Raw genomic sequence first — 15,660 nt, forward strand, 5'->3', positions numbered from 1 at the left:
GGAGGACTACAGGAGCTCAATCCGTTTCCCTCTTGACCAAAAAAAAGTGTAGTTGTACTGCAGAAATGGAGTAGTTTAGCGGGGGGAAAGGGCTATCGGCTACCGAGGGACACAAGACTGCTTAAAGTGTGTGATCCAGAGCATGGAAGCGGGGTTGCGCCGTTGGGCAAAGTAACAACGAGATGACTGTCCGGCAGCAGGCGAACCGACTGTAGGCTCTCGTCTAACTTTGGGGTAAGTACTTAGTAATCGAAACGTCCAAGAAACTAACGCAAACTGGAGTAAACGTGTTTGTCTGGGTTTGTGTTTTGTTTTACTAAAGCCACTGAATCGTCGATCTCGTAGTTTGCAAACTACAGTCAAACTTAATAATCCCCTGGATCATATTTCAAATGATCGCTGGACTTTGGAAAACGCCTTTGGTTTTTGATCTTGATTTACAAAAAAAAAAAAAAAAAAAAGTAGGTTAGTGTTTGGTTGCTTGACCACACGGATCTAGTCTTCTGGATTATTATTGTCATAAACAACGTATTGTCTTGTTTGATTCTTCCCTAACTCTCCGTAAACTCTTCTGAATGATGCACGCAGTTGGGACAAGCGGAGTAGTGACTGACAGTCAAAAAGGGGCGGAGATCGACGTACTAGGCACAATGTAACCACATTACAACCTATGGTCATTTGGTCAACTCATTTTAAGTTTTTACGTTTTTCGCCCCACAAAGTAAGCTGCAGTGTGCTCTACGGGGATTGCCACGGCTGCAAAAGAAATTTGATCTGTAGAGGTACCCGGTGTCTAATTGCCCGCCTCCAACTTCCCAGGGCATGGCAGGGGTCTAGCGGCTCCTGTTGTAACCCCAAGCCTACCTTTACCAGAGCTGTTAATCAAGGAGGGGGACATGATGAGAAGGGATGCATTGATTACTCATGTCTGTCGCTTATTTATATTCAAGTTTCCAGTGATTCAAATTAGTTTTAAAGCTTAAGCGAGACCACAAAGCGCCGACACCTAATTGGCTCAATCACTGAATTATGAACTCTGAATTAAGCCTGGGGAAATGCAAACACAGACAAATACTTTATCAAAGGTTTTGTAAGAAAGAGAATACAAGAGACTGATGTTGATGTTTGATTGTTTTTATGTTCAGTGTCAGACTCATGAAGCCGCCTGATTCATAATAACAGGAGTGTTCCCTTGCTGTTGACCAAGGTTGATGTGCCGGCCTTATACCAGGCACCATCATATCTTTTGTTGCTTTTCCTTCTGTATCAGGTAAATTAGTGCAAAAAAAGATAAGAGAATTGTGATCTCAATTCTAAGCAAGATTATCGTGATTCTCATTTTATCAAGAATCATTCAGCCCTACCTCCATCCCTATACCAATAAAAAGTTTAGTGGATAAAACAAACCTGTGTTCACTGTGCATGGGGACCTTTCTAATTGTACTAATTTTCCCTTAATTTACTTAGGGACCCCATTGAGACAAATGTCTGGTTTCCAAGGGTGCCAACAGCACTCAAAACAACACAACATAAAACAATGCATAAATTCAAACAAGGCTCTGATAAAAAAGGAAACCCTTCATGAAGGTAGAAGCACCTCTAAAGTCTGCTGCGTACGCCTCGTATGTCTGCTCTGAATCAATAACATTGACCCCTGCCTCTTCAGGCACATGCCGTCAGCTTGTTTGCAGAGGCATGACACAATTACCAAGAGCAAATAATGAACGTAATCCTTCACACTAACTGTTGTTTAGCTTAAAACAAGTTGGGTGAGTGTTAAATAGACAGAGAATAATAGTTCACCACACTATTGCCTCACTCTAAACTGTTATCAGTTATCAGTATCTGTTCATCCATGTAAACACATTCATAGTGTAATCCTTAGAGTCTTCCTGGGAGTCTTCCCAGGTGTAGGGTTGACTCCTGGATGGGACACGGTGTTGCGGTGCAAGTTTCTCAGGCCATTGCCAATTGTTCACTTAGTGGGGGGCTGTCCTTTTCCGTCGCTGTGGGCTCTGGCTAATTACAGCCGTTTAAGGCCGGCTATGATTTGAAGTCAGCGCTCGTAGCAGTTCACAGTTAACCGAGATTTATTGGTGATGTAGTCTGTGACGAACACCTGGTGCTCTAAGTTCACAATCATAAAAAAAAGAGAGCGCAGATGGGGCCGTAGCTGCAGAGGGGGGGCGGGGGGGGGGGAAGAGGGAGAAAACCAAATGCTGTTGATCTCCCCCACCCCCAGCACCAACCAAGCAAGGGCCTCGGACGTATTAAGCTAATGACTACTTGGGATTCGACCAACTTGTTCCCCCCCCGTGGTTAACCTCTGTATCATTTGTCAGGGGGCTCAGTAATGAAGGGGATAACACACATCAAAGGGCCCTGTTTGTGCGCCGCAGGGACTGAGGGAAAGTTCCCTTGGTGGGGGTCCAGAGGTATGGACACTTAACCTGCATGAAATGTGCTCAGTTTAGCGACAGAAACGACATTCATCGGAATACACACACACACACACACACACACACACACACACACACACACACACACACACACACACACACACACACACACACACACACACACACACACACACACACACACACACACACACACACACACACGAGACAGATTAGTGGGCCTGTTTCCAGAACAGCCCGTGCATGTGTAACTTACCCATCAGCTACTAAGTCAGCCTTTGGTCAGAGTGACCGGTGAGCGGCAGGGCAGGTTTATTGTGCAAGGCCTGCACGCAAACACTTGAAAGGAAGGAAAGGGTCACGGCACGGCGAAAGCGTACAAAATGTCCCGCTAATTCGACTTTGAGCTTTGGTAGAATCCAGCTTGTTATACCGCATGGTCACTTGGTTATGCCATAATCTTATCTTCTTACATCAACTAACTGATATGTGCTCGGGGCAGGGTAGTGCATGACATAACATCAGCATTTTCTTGTCTTTAAACAGTGTTTTATGATTTTGTTATCTCTGAACTTTTTTTGATTTGTCTAATGACTACTAATTCGACTTAGTGATACTACTAAGCCAACATTTTTTGGCTTAGTACTTTCTTCATGTAAATGTTTTTTTGGAAGCTTCAGGTAATAGCTTCCTCCAGATCATACTTCTTCCTATTTTGGCGCAAAAGGCATGGTTATTGGCTGCTCCTACAATTTTGCCTCCTTGTCAAACATGTTTCGTGTCAAAGGTTTGAGCAACGTATGTGTCCTGGGGGCTTGATTGTCTGATCTTCACTTTATATCTTGAAGATTTATATTGCTGTTTTATTAAGTGTGTGTGTGTGTGTGTGTGTGTGTGTGTGTGTGTGTGTGTGTGTGTGTGTGTGTGTGTGTGTGTGTGTGTGTGTGTGTGTGTGTGTGTGTGTGTGTGTGTGTGTGTGTGTGTGTTTTGAGCGCTGATTATACATGCCTTGACATAGTATATCAAACCCCTCAAGAAATTATAATTAAAAATGGCGGAACCTCTACCACTATTTGCATGTGCATAAGCTGTTTGCACTCTAAATAAAGGTGTGATGCCTAAGCCTTTTGCATCAGTGTTTCCTGGAGATATTTCTGGGAGAGCAGGAGTATTTTTTGTACTTTTAAGGTAAAATAGATATCTACTCACTTAAGTAATGATGCAAATCATGTCATATTTAGCTATGCATGGACCACACCTTTGTGGCCTGTGTTCCGCGTGTGTTGTGTGTTCATGTGAGTGCTTTTGTGCTCCTAAGTTCTGTTCAGTTAAATGTAAAATAAATGACTTGTTATGTGTTCAAACCCTGTTTGGATGGCTTTATTAATGGGAAACTTTACACTCCACTTTAAATTTTCACACCATTTCAACACATGCATGTAGGTATGTAGGTATGTATGTAGGTATGTAGGTATGTAGGTATGTATGTATGTATCTATGTATGTAGATGGATGGACATATATCGATGATCTAGTACATTCCAGTTTTATCCGACTGGTAACAGTGTTACTGGTAAATTGTTCTTTCTATATATTTAAATACAATACAACTTTATTAATCCCACTAGGGGCAATTTGTAAAATTGTATTGTATTGTATTGTAACATTGTAAAGGTGGTCCCAGCAGGATTATAATGATTCCGTTGTTTGCTTTTATTGAAGCTTTTTTCTTGAAGCTGTCTGGTAGTTAAAAATGGTGAAAATCAATCACTTATCAAGTACAAATACCAAAATTAGAAATACAATTAAAGGTAACAAAAGTTCATTATATATATTGGAAATCGTGAGTAAAAGCCCTTAAACTTGAATGACCTTGGTATTGGCCCTGCTAGAAGCTATAACTATCCTTCGCCTTCCCCCCCCAGAGCACGATGCTGCGCCTGCTGTGCCACGCCCTGTTTGTGCTGGTGGCGGGGCACACCAGCGCAGTCAAGAACTGCCACCCCGGGTGCCGCTGCGAGGTGGAGAACTTTGGCCAGTTCGACAGCTTCAGCCTGACCAGGGTGGACTGCAGTGGTCTGGGCCCCGCCGCCTCCATGCCTGTCCCCATCCCCCTGGACACCACGCACCTGGACCTGTCGTCCAACACCATGGGCCCGCTGAGCGACTCCATGCTCACCGGGCCGGGCTACACCACCCTGATCAGCCTGGACCTCAGCAGCAACCACATCAACGAGGTGAGGCGCCAATATGGCTGGACGGTTGGACGACAGATCCAACCACTTGAGCACTGAATCGGATGCAAGGTTCCCCAACTGTTAATGTGTCTCATAGGCAGGGGTGCACATAACTTAGTGGTGAGTAACTTAGTAGTGAGTAGTGACTCACTTTTAGTGAGTTACTTCTCCTCGGTGTCTGACCAACATATGCTCCTCTCACACTTCCTCCATTGTTCCCTGATCTCCAGATCAGCCCGAATGCCTTGCGCCGGCTGCGTTACCTGGAGAACTTGGACCTGAGCGACAACTCCCTGGAGAGCCTGTCCTCCAGGGCGCTGGCTGGGCTCCCTCTGGCCGAGGTGGACCTCAGCTACAACAGCTTCCAGAACTTTGACATGGACGTGTTTGCCACCAAAGTCAACGGCGAGCCAGTCATCGTGGATCTGTCCCACAACCAGATCCGCAGCGTTTCCCGGGGCGACCAGGGCGGCGTGCCCTTCATCCAGAGCCTATCTCTGTCGGCCAACCACCTGACGGAAGTCCCGGCGCTGGGCGGCCTGCCGCTGCGCTACCTGAACCTGGACGACAACCCCATCGTCTCCATCCACGAGGGGGCCTTCTCGCAGCTCAAGGACCTGGTTCAGCTGTCCCTCAGCGGGATGAACCAGCTGCGGGAGATCCAGCCCCATGCGTTCGAGGGCCTCCAGAGTCTGCAGGTGCTGGACCTCTCGGAGAACCCCGAGCTCAAGACGCTGAGTCTGGCCGTTTTCAGCGGGCTGGGGTCCCTCCAGGAACTGAACCTTTCATACTCCGGGGTGATGTCGCTGCCGGGGAACATGCTGGCCCACCTGCCCAGCATCAAGAGCATCACGCTGGGACAGGGCATCCATTGCCGGAGGACACAGAAACAGGGGCAGTTCCACTGGCAGCTGGGCCAGGTGACTCACAACGATGTGCTGATCTGTAATGTGGACGGGGTGATGGTGTGAGACTGGAGAGGAAAGACGAGATGTCACCAAGAAGAGATTTCGCTGGTCAAACACTTTGACATTGAACAATGTCTTTGGAGATCGATGAAACCCTCCCTCTCTGTTAATGTTATAGGTCTACAATGCTATAGATATTTATTTTGTTAAAGAAAAAAGTATCTCTCCCTGAAATCTGATGAAACAGTGTTGCAAAATAGATATATTTAATTATGTTGAAATTAGGCACCATTTTAGATACTGGTGTTTAATTTTTTATGATTTTGTAATTTGCACCTATATAATTTATCTGGGATTTTATTAACCCACACATTGCCAAAGAGTACCGCAATGTTACTTTGGAACATTGTTTTTAATAGTCACATTGGGGAATGTCTGTACACATTTTGACCACTAAGGATTGTTCTCAATATCCACATTTACACTGAGACACATTTACTCATAGACCATGAGAAAGTTACATACTCAGTTGCCTCCACATTTCACAGAGTACGGAGGATTTCTGACGCACAGGATTCTCAAAATAGCTCTCATAGTTACTGCAAACAACAAACCGTAGGCACACGTGTCGAATACAAGATTCATCTTTAAATATAATGCTAGCTGATGAAGTTCTGTGTTGAGCACAATTCATAAATATTACATTTAAAATGTCCAAATGTGTGCTCACAACTAAAGGTTGTGCTCAAAAGCATATTATTCCTCTGATATGTGTAATTGGTTGGGCAAATCAGGAAATACCAGAAATACTGGTATGAAAATACAGGGAATACTGGTATGGTAATGCCTCAATCAGTATTTTCAAATACTAGTTTAAATAGTTTAAATACTTACAGAATAATAATTCTGATTTCATTCTGCCATAGCATTGCATTATGCATAACAAAACGTTTTTAAAGAGTGTAGTCTAACACAAGAAACAAAGAAGCATCACCACATCAATTCGAGCCAATAAAAAACCGCTGTAGCTATGAACCACATTCACCAGAGAGAGTGCCGTCCTTAAGGATTTATATCAGTGTTTGATGATCTTAAACGATTGTTTCCACTTTTCACTCATCAGCTCAATTGGAAATGAAGGTGGTGTAAACTGTTACATTTGCATTGTGTTATTTTAAATAAAAAATTCAAAGTAATAAAGAGACTATTGTGAACACTTGGATCATTGAATGCACATAAACCATTGGTGGTCACTGAAAAAGTAAAGATAAGGTTTGGTTTGAAACTAATCATGGGCAATATAATCTAATGTTAAAATTTTCAGACAAGATGTTTATTGGACTGGTGACCTTCACCAATCAGCAGGGTGTCTCCAGCACAGAGGGAAAGATAAAGACCAATTTAGCCTTCTGCAGCTAATTTAGGAGACACAATACACAATTGCGTATGCACACATACATGCACACTGTCCCTGGGATGGTTAAACGGTCCTTTATAAATGAAGTTTGAAGATGCACAAGGGTTTGGCAGGTTGCCGTGCTCTGCTGGTCGGCGTTGTTATGGAGAACCGGGCGGTTGAGTAGGAGGGCAACGGTATCAAATAAAAGGGAGAAACACACAAACATGAGCACAGTGCTGAGCCTGTATGGCTATCTTGAAGATCTGTGTGTGTGTGTGTGTGTGTGTGTGTGCCAGGGCGTGAGGGTCCCATTGTGTATTCCCTCAGAGACAGAGACGCATTCACATTAGCCCCCCTCTCTCCCTCTCCCCTCACCTCGTCTCTCCCTCTGGATCTTCTCTTGCTGTGGCAGGGCCAATTCTGAGTTCCTCTGAAACTCAGACAACCATATGCCAAAAAACAGTCTGAAAAGGGGGGCTGACTAAACAATGTTTTTTTTCAGGGATTGCGCAATGGTGATACGTGTGAGTATCGCAGTGTCCCCACAGAGGGACGGCCATGTTGTAAGGGAGACATTTACTGCTCAAATTCAACTTGGGTTGAGAGGAAGGGGTGGGGGTAGGGCAGATGTCTGGGGTGTTGGTCTGACATGCCAAAACTGTACTTTGGGTCAATTAAAAGTTAGTCAGAGGGTAAAATCTCTGTTTATGTGTAGTTAATATTTGGTGGTGTGTGTGGGTGGATGCTAAATTTCTGTGTGTGTGTGTGTGTGTGTGTTTTCATAAATCTCTGCGAGAGAGAGAGAGGTAGAGATAGAGAGAGAGACATAGAGAGAGAGAGAGGGAGAGAGAGAGAGAGAGAGAGAGAGAGAGAGAGAGAGAGAGAGAGAGAGATAGCCTGAGTGAGTTTGACTCTGAGCCATGTTTTTTAGAGGATGACCCTGGCGTGTTAAAGTGTTCCAGATGTCTCCACTAGCTTGTGCGTCTGCTGACACGCTGCCATGTGGTGACGAGCAGAGCCAGCCGTCCGTCAAACCTAGCGCGGTTCCGTTGCGCTAGGATCAATGCTTTACTAGACTGTGAAATTGCAATGTCATCCATGTCATACAACGGCACCGCAAAGCATATTCAGACGTGACGATGTCCAAAGATCAAAATACTGTGGCTAGAATGGTGCTTGATTAGAAGTCTCCTGGTAGCCACTCAACAGCTGTGTGGCTGAAGAGGTCACTTCGTTAAAGTTGAAAAGATTCCCACTGGAAATCATTTTGCCAGTGGCAACATTCTTACTTTTAAATTGAACAACTCTCCTGTTTGAGTCATCCGTTAGATGTGAATAAAGATGTGTATACATGCATGCACACAGAGATGTATAAAGTACTAGAGACCCAGACTTAAGTGAAAGTACAAGTACTGTATCAAAAAAGTGACTTGAGTAGAAGTAGAAGTGTTCTTTAAACACCCCACTTAAGTGGAAGTACTAAAGTATTCAAAATGTTTTGTACTTAAGTATTGCAAGTAGTTTATTTTAAAATGTACTACTCAAGTACTGAAAGTAAAAGTAAAAGTATTGTGTTATGTTTATATTAAAGAAAGCAGTCAAAAGTTTGAATATCATATTGTTTATATTATCTCAAATATTTAAACTGAAGGACACACAATTCCTTTGGCTGTAGCAGCAGTACAAGGACAGGAATACATACAGAGTTGTCTTAAAGCTGTCAAAGGCCACATACAAGTGTTTATGTAAAAACAAACAACCAAAACATCTCAATGGTCAGAGGGGTATTCCAAGAAAACGGCTAAGTGACAAACATGGGTAAGTTAAAGGACAATTCCGGTATGCCAGTATATCCGGTATTTCTGGTTAGTCTAGGTTGAAATAGAGTGGTTGACACCGACATTTTGACTATTGGTCCTGTCTCGGGTATTTGGCTAATTTAGAATCGCCCCTGCCTGCTTCAGAATGGCTGGCGACGTGTCCTTAAAACAACCCTAAACGTTTGTTTTCAGAAATGTGCAAATCACCGAGTGGTTAGTGGTTGATGTTCCAAATCAAGTATCGTAGCGAAATACAGTTTCTGTCGTGTTTGATTGCTATTTTATCGCATTTTGTAAATCCCATTGATTTCTGTTGGAAGACTCATTGCTCGTTGGCCGGAAATGGAAAGGGGGGCTGTTTACGTTTGGTTGTAGTCTTTTCGTTCGGTTCTAGCCCTACTGTTGAGACGGAGAACCGAACGAAAAGACTACAACCAAACGTAAACAGCCCCCCTTTCCATTTCCAGCCAGGAGTCTTCCAACAGAAATCAATGGGATAACATTTTTATAATTGTAAAGAGTAACGATTCAGCACATGAAAAATGTATTGGAGTAAAAGTATTAAACTCGTCAAAAATATGTAGTGAAGTAAAAGTGGAAGTAGGAGAAAAAAATTATACTCCAGTAAAGTACAGATACAGCATTTTAGTACTTAAGTACAGTAGTGAAGTAGTTCTACTTTGTTACTATACATCTCTGCATGCACATCGTCATTTTCCTTTGCTTCCACTCCTTAGCTTTTGGGGAGAGGGGGGCATGAGTTATTAGTATTCCTCTAGATATATAAAAATATATGAAAATCTCTGGACTGTACACTGGCGTTTGGTACTGCATTGTTTTCTATTACATATATATACAAAAACTTGATATATATAATATATTAAGCTCCGGTTATCATTATTGTGTACACATTGATGTTAATAATGTTATCCAAAAAAAACGACAGTAACCATTGGCACGTTGATTAACATTTAATCTCATCTATAGTATGTTTAAACCAAGGTGAGATTACCATTTAATCTCATCTATAGTATGTTTAAATTAAGGTGCTGGTGGACGTAGTTCAAATGTGATAAATTACGTAACTTCAGCAACTTTTCTTGCTAGTTTTCTAAAGTGGTGATTATATCTTTCCTTGGTTAGTTACGCCCTAACTGACGACAACAAGAGTTAATCACTTGATTTTTCAACAGTGGTCTCACCCTGAAATGTAATTACTCAACTGCAAAGAGGAACGCTTTGAAGTGTGTATAACTACTTCAGGCAACCAGATCCAGGGTTTCTTTATTAACTGTTCAATGCTCGCTTGAAAGGCTATCACACAAATGTAATCTGACCTTCCCAGGCCCAATTTCAGAGGATCAAGTAATCCAAGCAGCTAATGTGCTTCATTGAATTCACCTCCTCAATGACCTTATATTTCTTTGCATGTGGCCAAGGTTTAATTTCCATTTGCCAAGATGAACCTAGAATTAGATTATATAATGTAATATAACTATTTCTGGTCAGATGTTAAATTCCTTTTTCTGTCTTTCTTTCTTTTGTTCTTTCTTTCTTTCCTTTTGTCTGGTTCTTGCCTTGGCACAGATTACCCTTTTTCTAGTCAAACAAACGTCACATGGTATCTGTTGTTGAAAACCCTGGTCATGCGCATTGAGTGCGGGCAGGTAGCTTTGACAGACCGGTATACCATCCAATAACTTGTTTCGGGCCGAATATATTACAGGCCTGCAGCAGCCACCGATAGCAGTTATTTTTTTGTCAAATTTAATGATCGCTGGCTGGATGTAAAAAGATTTTCAACAAATATTACCAAAATGATTCTCAAATGAATTGGCTATCCTTCCTTTGGTCTAGTAGTGCCATCAATGTACGTAACTTACTTCCCATTGCTAAATGTTACAGTTGAAAAGGACATCACCCAATAGACTAGTACAAAATCTCCCAAATATTCCTGCACTTTGCCACTATGATTGACTCTTTCCATGCCCATAGTTTGTTTGAAAAGTGTCTGCATGGTAACATGAGTCAGCAGGTCTCTTTGGTGAGCGTGACTTTTATAACCCTGTCATAGCGTCCCTGGGGCTTTTTGCCTCACTGTTAGACCACAGAGCACCGGACACCATGGAAATTCAAACAGCTATGAAACAAACACAATTGTATCACCCATCCATTGTATGCATGCATTGTATTGTTATTTTATATCCTGTTGTACTTGTACCGTAGTTTCTATTCCTCTTCCTATTATGAATAAATAAATAAATTTTGATTTGCTGCACCACGAGGGCATGCTAGGACATGATCCTCATCCGTATGTGGACTCTGCTTCATGTGGCAGCATGTTGGCCAGCTGGTGAAAGTATACAGGTAACCAGGAGGTTACACTGGGACAGAACACACACACATACACACACGTACGCACACACGCACACAAATGCATGCACACACGTACTCACATACAAAAAAAAGCACACATTTGCCCCAGGGACACTGACACCGACTCACCCTGCAGTGAAATGTGTCTGTGCTTGTGTTGAGAGCAAGTTACATTCCAAGCTAATCGTTTTTTTAAACGATAAATGCTCAAAATGATCTTAAACAAGGAAGAAGTTGCCTGAATTCAGCTTGCGGATGATGCAACAGTGGATTCCCAGACGAGGAAAGGAGCGCTGGCGGCTGCTGGAGTGATTCACCCCAACAACTATCACCTCATCCAGACACACCAGGCTCCCTCCTCCCATAGCGACCCTAGCCGCTCCGCCCGGGCGTGGGCTGTAGCAGAGAGAGAGAGAGGGGCCTCACATCAACCTCTCCTGGTCCCTCCGTTTCCTTGGGGGAAAGGGATGTATCTTGAGATAGGGGCCCACCCTGAACCTCTCCAACATCTGGTTCTCATCGGATCCCGCCCACCCCCCATCCCCCCCCCCCCACACGGCCTCCTCGTCTTGACCTACTTCAGGGAACATTACTTGTTGTAAGCCTTGACCCATTTGAACAAGAAGGTTGTTCAATTTGTATTATTTTAATCATTATCACCATCATTATCATATCAATAATAAATATAATTGTTTGTGTCCATCTGTGAACAATATTATTGATATATATATATATATATATATATATATATATATATATATATATATATATATATATATATATAATAGTAGTAGTAGCAGTAGTGGAAGAAATAGGTAATATTTGTAGAAAGAAATAGTTAATAATTGTATACAAAAAATAATACAGGTTGTTGAGCATTGTGCAGGATAACTGAAGACTCAGACCTGATGGTATCTGTGCCTGTTCTGCTCCAACACAAAGGGCTCTTGTTCCCTTCTTAAAGGCCTCCGGTGGGGGGAAACTTCTCTTTGGGGGGAAAAAGGATAGTTCATTGTTTGTGGTCTAAACAATATTACTGTTGAAAACAAGTAAACTCTGCCACTTATCATTTCTGCTATCCCCCCCCCCCCCCCAACCCCCTCCATGAAGCTCCTCTTTCTGTGGAAGTGGAGCTGTCTAATGGCTCCCAACGCATCCTCGTCCTGGAGGGTGATGAGTGGAAGATGGTGATCAACGCTCAACTTGGACCCTTTAAACATCTAGCAATGCCTTTTGGATTAACCAACTGCTTCAACAAAGAAATTATTTGTGAAGACTCTCAGGAGTGAGTTTGATGTCCCCAGTGTGTCCGTTCCTGTGGTACGTTATTGACCCAGCCCACGTTCAGACAGACCCTCAAGGTCAAGGTTTCTGCTGGGTGACCAACACCATCAGACCTAAACCAATTGTGGCATTTTCTTGATTTTGCCAATATCTATTGCAGGTTCATCAGGAACTATTGCTGCCCTTCTAACAAGTCGCACTGTGTGTTCACACCAAACGCGACGGCGCGACACGTGTCAATACAAAGTCAACATAGAGATGCGAATCGGGCGAAATTTGTCGTGGCACAAACCTGCGACAAGATTTGATTGACAGCACGGCATTTTTTAAATATTTGAACTTTGCCGTGGCATTCGCGTGAGACAATAAAGGTCACTTTATCCCCTACAATTAAAACAGAAATGCACTTAAGCCGCTTGTGACACATGCTGTTACTTTAAGCGATGGTCCAAAGGCTGAATGAACCTGATCTATTTCGCAAGCTATGACATTGTGTCTTCCTAATACCCTCTTGCAGACAAGAGCAGCCTTCTCACGTTTAAAAAATGCTGTCTTTCCAGTGCACCGTCATTCCTAAGTAACTTTTGTTGTTGGCCACGGTGGTGAACACATGATCCAGGGACTCTAAAGTTATTTTGAGCTTAGATTCCATATCGGAATGACACTTGTCTAGGTAATGGGATAATGTTTTCCTGTCAGATGTTGGCTTGCGTGTCGCGGGTATTTTATCTAGTATTTTTCTAAATCTGGGTTGCAACGGTTGAAAGACGCCTGTCGCCTGGGCCGTTAAAGTAGTAAACGATTCTAAATGCTATTTTAACCGACACCGACAACCCAAAAAGCCAGTCGAAACTAGATGGAAAATGTGTGTAGTTCAAAACGTGCTGCAGCTTTTACTTCTTCGCCACCTACAGAGTTTGCTATGTACGATCATTCAAAAACCCCATGTTATTTCCCAGACATTTGACCGAGGGAACCGGGAGCCTCAGAGGCGGGACTTATTCTTCAGAGGTCTATTTCCCACTCTCCTTCGCACCAGCAGCTACGTCACTCAAATCGATCGCTATGGCAACGTGCAGCACACACACAGGTAGCACGCATGCATGCACCACTTAAACAGATCAGAACTTTACACACAGGCAAACACGGCTTGGGTAACGCAGGAACGAGCGTTCCTATAGTCTAGTAAAGTAGTGTAGTTATTGATATTTTTTGTGTAATGCGTTACTTTACTTAGTTACCCCAAAAAAGTATTACAGTAATATCGTTACTGTAATCCGTTACTTTGTAACTCGTTACCCCCAACACTGATTGTAACAGGGTTGCAAAGGAAAGCTAATGTTAGCTTCTTCTCAGGAATAGATGCTAGCCGTGGAAATCGATGTTACTGTCAAGCTGGGTGACCAGCCTTCTCACGTTTAAAAAATGCTGTCTATCCAGTGCAGGGTTTTTCAAAGTGACGCACCCCAGTGCGTCACTGGGGTGCCGTGACGCATGCTCAGGGGTGCCGCGGAATGTTCCAAGGCTTGATAATTTAATGACATAAAAAAAAAATCATAATATAAATTTCAAAATTAATTTCAATAATATTAAATTACTTTGAAGTGAAAACAGTATATTGTATGATTCTTCGGCTAGCAGTTGTGGAAAAGACATAACGAGAAAGACTACATGTCGCCTATGTGACGTCACCCCATAACACGGCGACATGTAGTCTTTCTCGTTATGTCTTTTCCACCATAAATATATATAGAACACTAGGGCCGTGTCCCAATTCAGGGGCTGCATCCTTCGAAGGACGCATTTGAAGAACGCATACGTCACAGCGGCGCGTCAAGTGCTGTCCCATTTCGAAGGGTCCTTCGAATGCGGCCGAGATATGCAGCCTTCGTTTCCCAGATTTGAAGGACGCATCGGATGGATCCTTCACGGCCCAACGTATCCCAAGATTCATTACACGTTGGATATTTTTTCAGAAATGGCGCGGTGAGAGCGGAAGCAGCAGCTGCAGTGAATACATATTTAATGACAAAACATGTAAAAACATTTTTTTTATATAAAAGTAAGGTTGGGACCATTTTAAATATGTAACATTAACGCTAGACATATAACGTTAAACTAATTAACGTTAAGCCAATGTCCTCTCTTCCTCTTCACCCGGCGGTGAATCTTCTCCCACTCTTCCAATAAAAGATAAAACATAACCAATAAAATTATGATTTCTGGCTCCATATTTCTCCTCCACTGTCTGGTTTGAACCGCAGCTGTAAGGGTTGCTAGGAGACAGGAAAAAGGACGTTAACGGCTGGTTACGCAATCCGGAAATGCTCCGTAGGCTAGACCGTCCCATTCCACAACGCTCGTTCGGCCTTCGATGCAGCCTTCGCGGTCTTCGAAGGCTGCATCCTTCGAAGGATGCATCCTTCGAAGGATGCATCCTTCGAAGGATGCAGCCCCTGAATTGGGACACGGCCTAGATGTCTTACGGCGGAGTCTAGAACGTCCGCACTGGCGGCCATCTTGCCCCAGTAAGCTCGCTCACCCATAACATTGTGTTGGTAGTAGTAGGGGAGAGTGGGGTAAGTTGTGCCAGTGGGGAAGTAGTGCCACCCCTTGGTTCTAGAAAACCATAGAAAAAATTGGTCATGTGACCACATATTTTTGAAGAGCCATCCATTAGACTCATCCTGCAAAGAAGGGAGACACATGGAATGAGAGGTTTGCACATTTAAGCTCAAAAAACGTTTTTTTGCCTTTCAAAGTAAAATTTCTATGATCAAGGTTTTTTGATTGTTGCGTCTGAACAATTATAGACAAGTTTGAAAACATTTGACACATGTTTTAGTGCTTTAGTATGCTACACTATGAGTCTATACAGTTAGCACAATGTTATCCCTAAACTGCTGAATCATGCTAGTTTTGCAAAATGGTAGGGTTGGGGTGAGTTTTGCCAACCTTTGGAAAACCTACTACAACAGAGCGACGGATGGTTGGATGCGCACACATCCTGGTCGAACCGTATTGATTTACGAGGTTGCAGAACTTGTTAAGCAAGCATTCATGCCTGCAATGACACCCACACACATCACATCAGGTTTCAGAGCAACGGGCATATTTCTGTTGAACAGGGATCTTCCCAGATGAAGATTATGCCCCATCAATGGTAACAGACAAAACCCAAACCAAACCCAGAAGAGTCCTCCACCAGTGCTGCTGCTGA

At 43.1% G+C, this 15,660-nt stretch overlaps 1 protein-coding gene across 1 annotated transcript; it reads left to right on the forward strand.

Moving 5' to 3' along the window:
* Positions 1–6,763, forward strand: tsku (tsukushi small leucine rich proteoglycan homolog). Its single transcript, XM_084466968.1, has 3 exons — positions 1–234; positions 4,342–4,653; positions 4,884–6,763. Exons 2-3 carry the CDS (start codon positions 4,348–4,350, stop codon positions 5,622–5,624), a joined length of 1,047 nt encoding a protein of 348 aa, XP_084323094.1. The 5' UTR covers positions 1–234; positions 4,342–4,347; the 3' UTR covers positions 5,625–6,763.
* The last annotated feature ends 8,897 nt before the right edge of the window (positions 6,764–15,660 follow it).

This window comes from Micromesistius poutassou (genome assembly GCF_964030765.1).
Source record: "Micromesistius poutassou genome assembly, chromosome: 4".
Classification (NCBI taxonomy): Eukaryota; Metazoa; Chordata; class Actinopteri; order Gadiformes; family Gadidae; genus Micromesistius; species Micromesistius poutassou.

Excerpts from the sequence above, each read along its gene's own strand:
- tsku (XM_084466968.1), top strand. The coding sequence starts at position 4,348 with ATGCTGCGCCTGCTGTGCCACGCCCTGTTTGTGCTGGTGGCGGGGCAC. Across the intron at positions 4,654-4,883 it reads GCAGCAACCACATCAACGAG|ATCAGCCCGAATGCCTTGCG; the intron begins GTGAGGCGCCAA and ends CCTGATCTCCAG.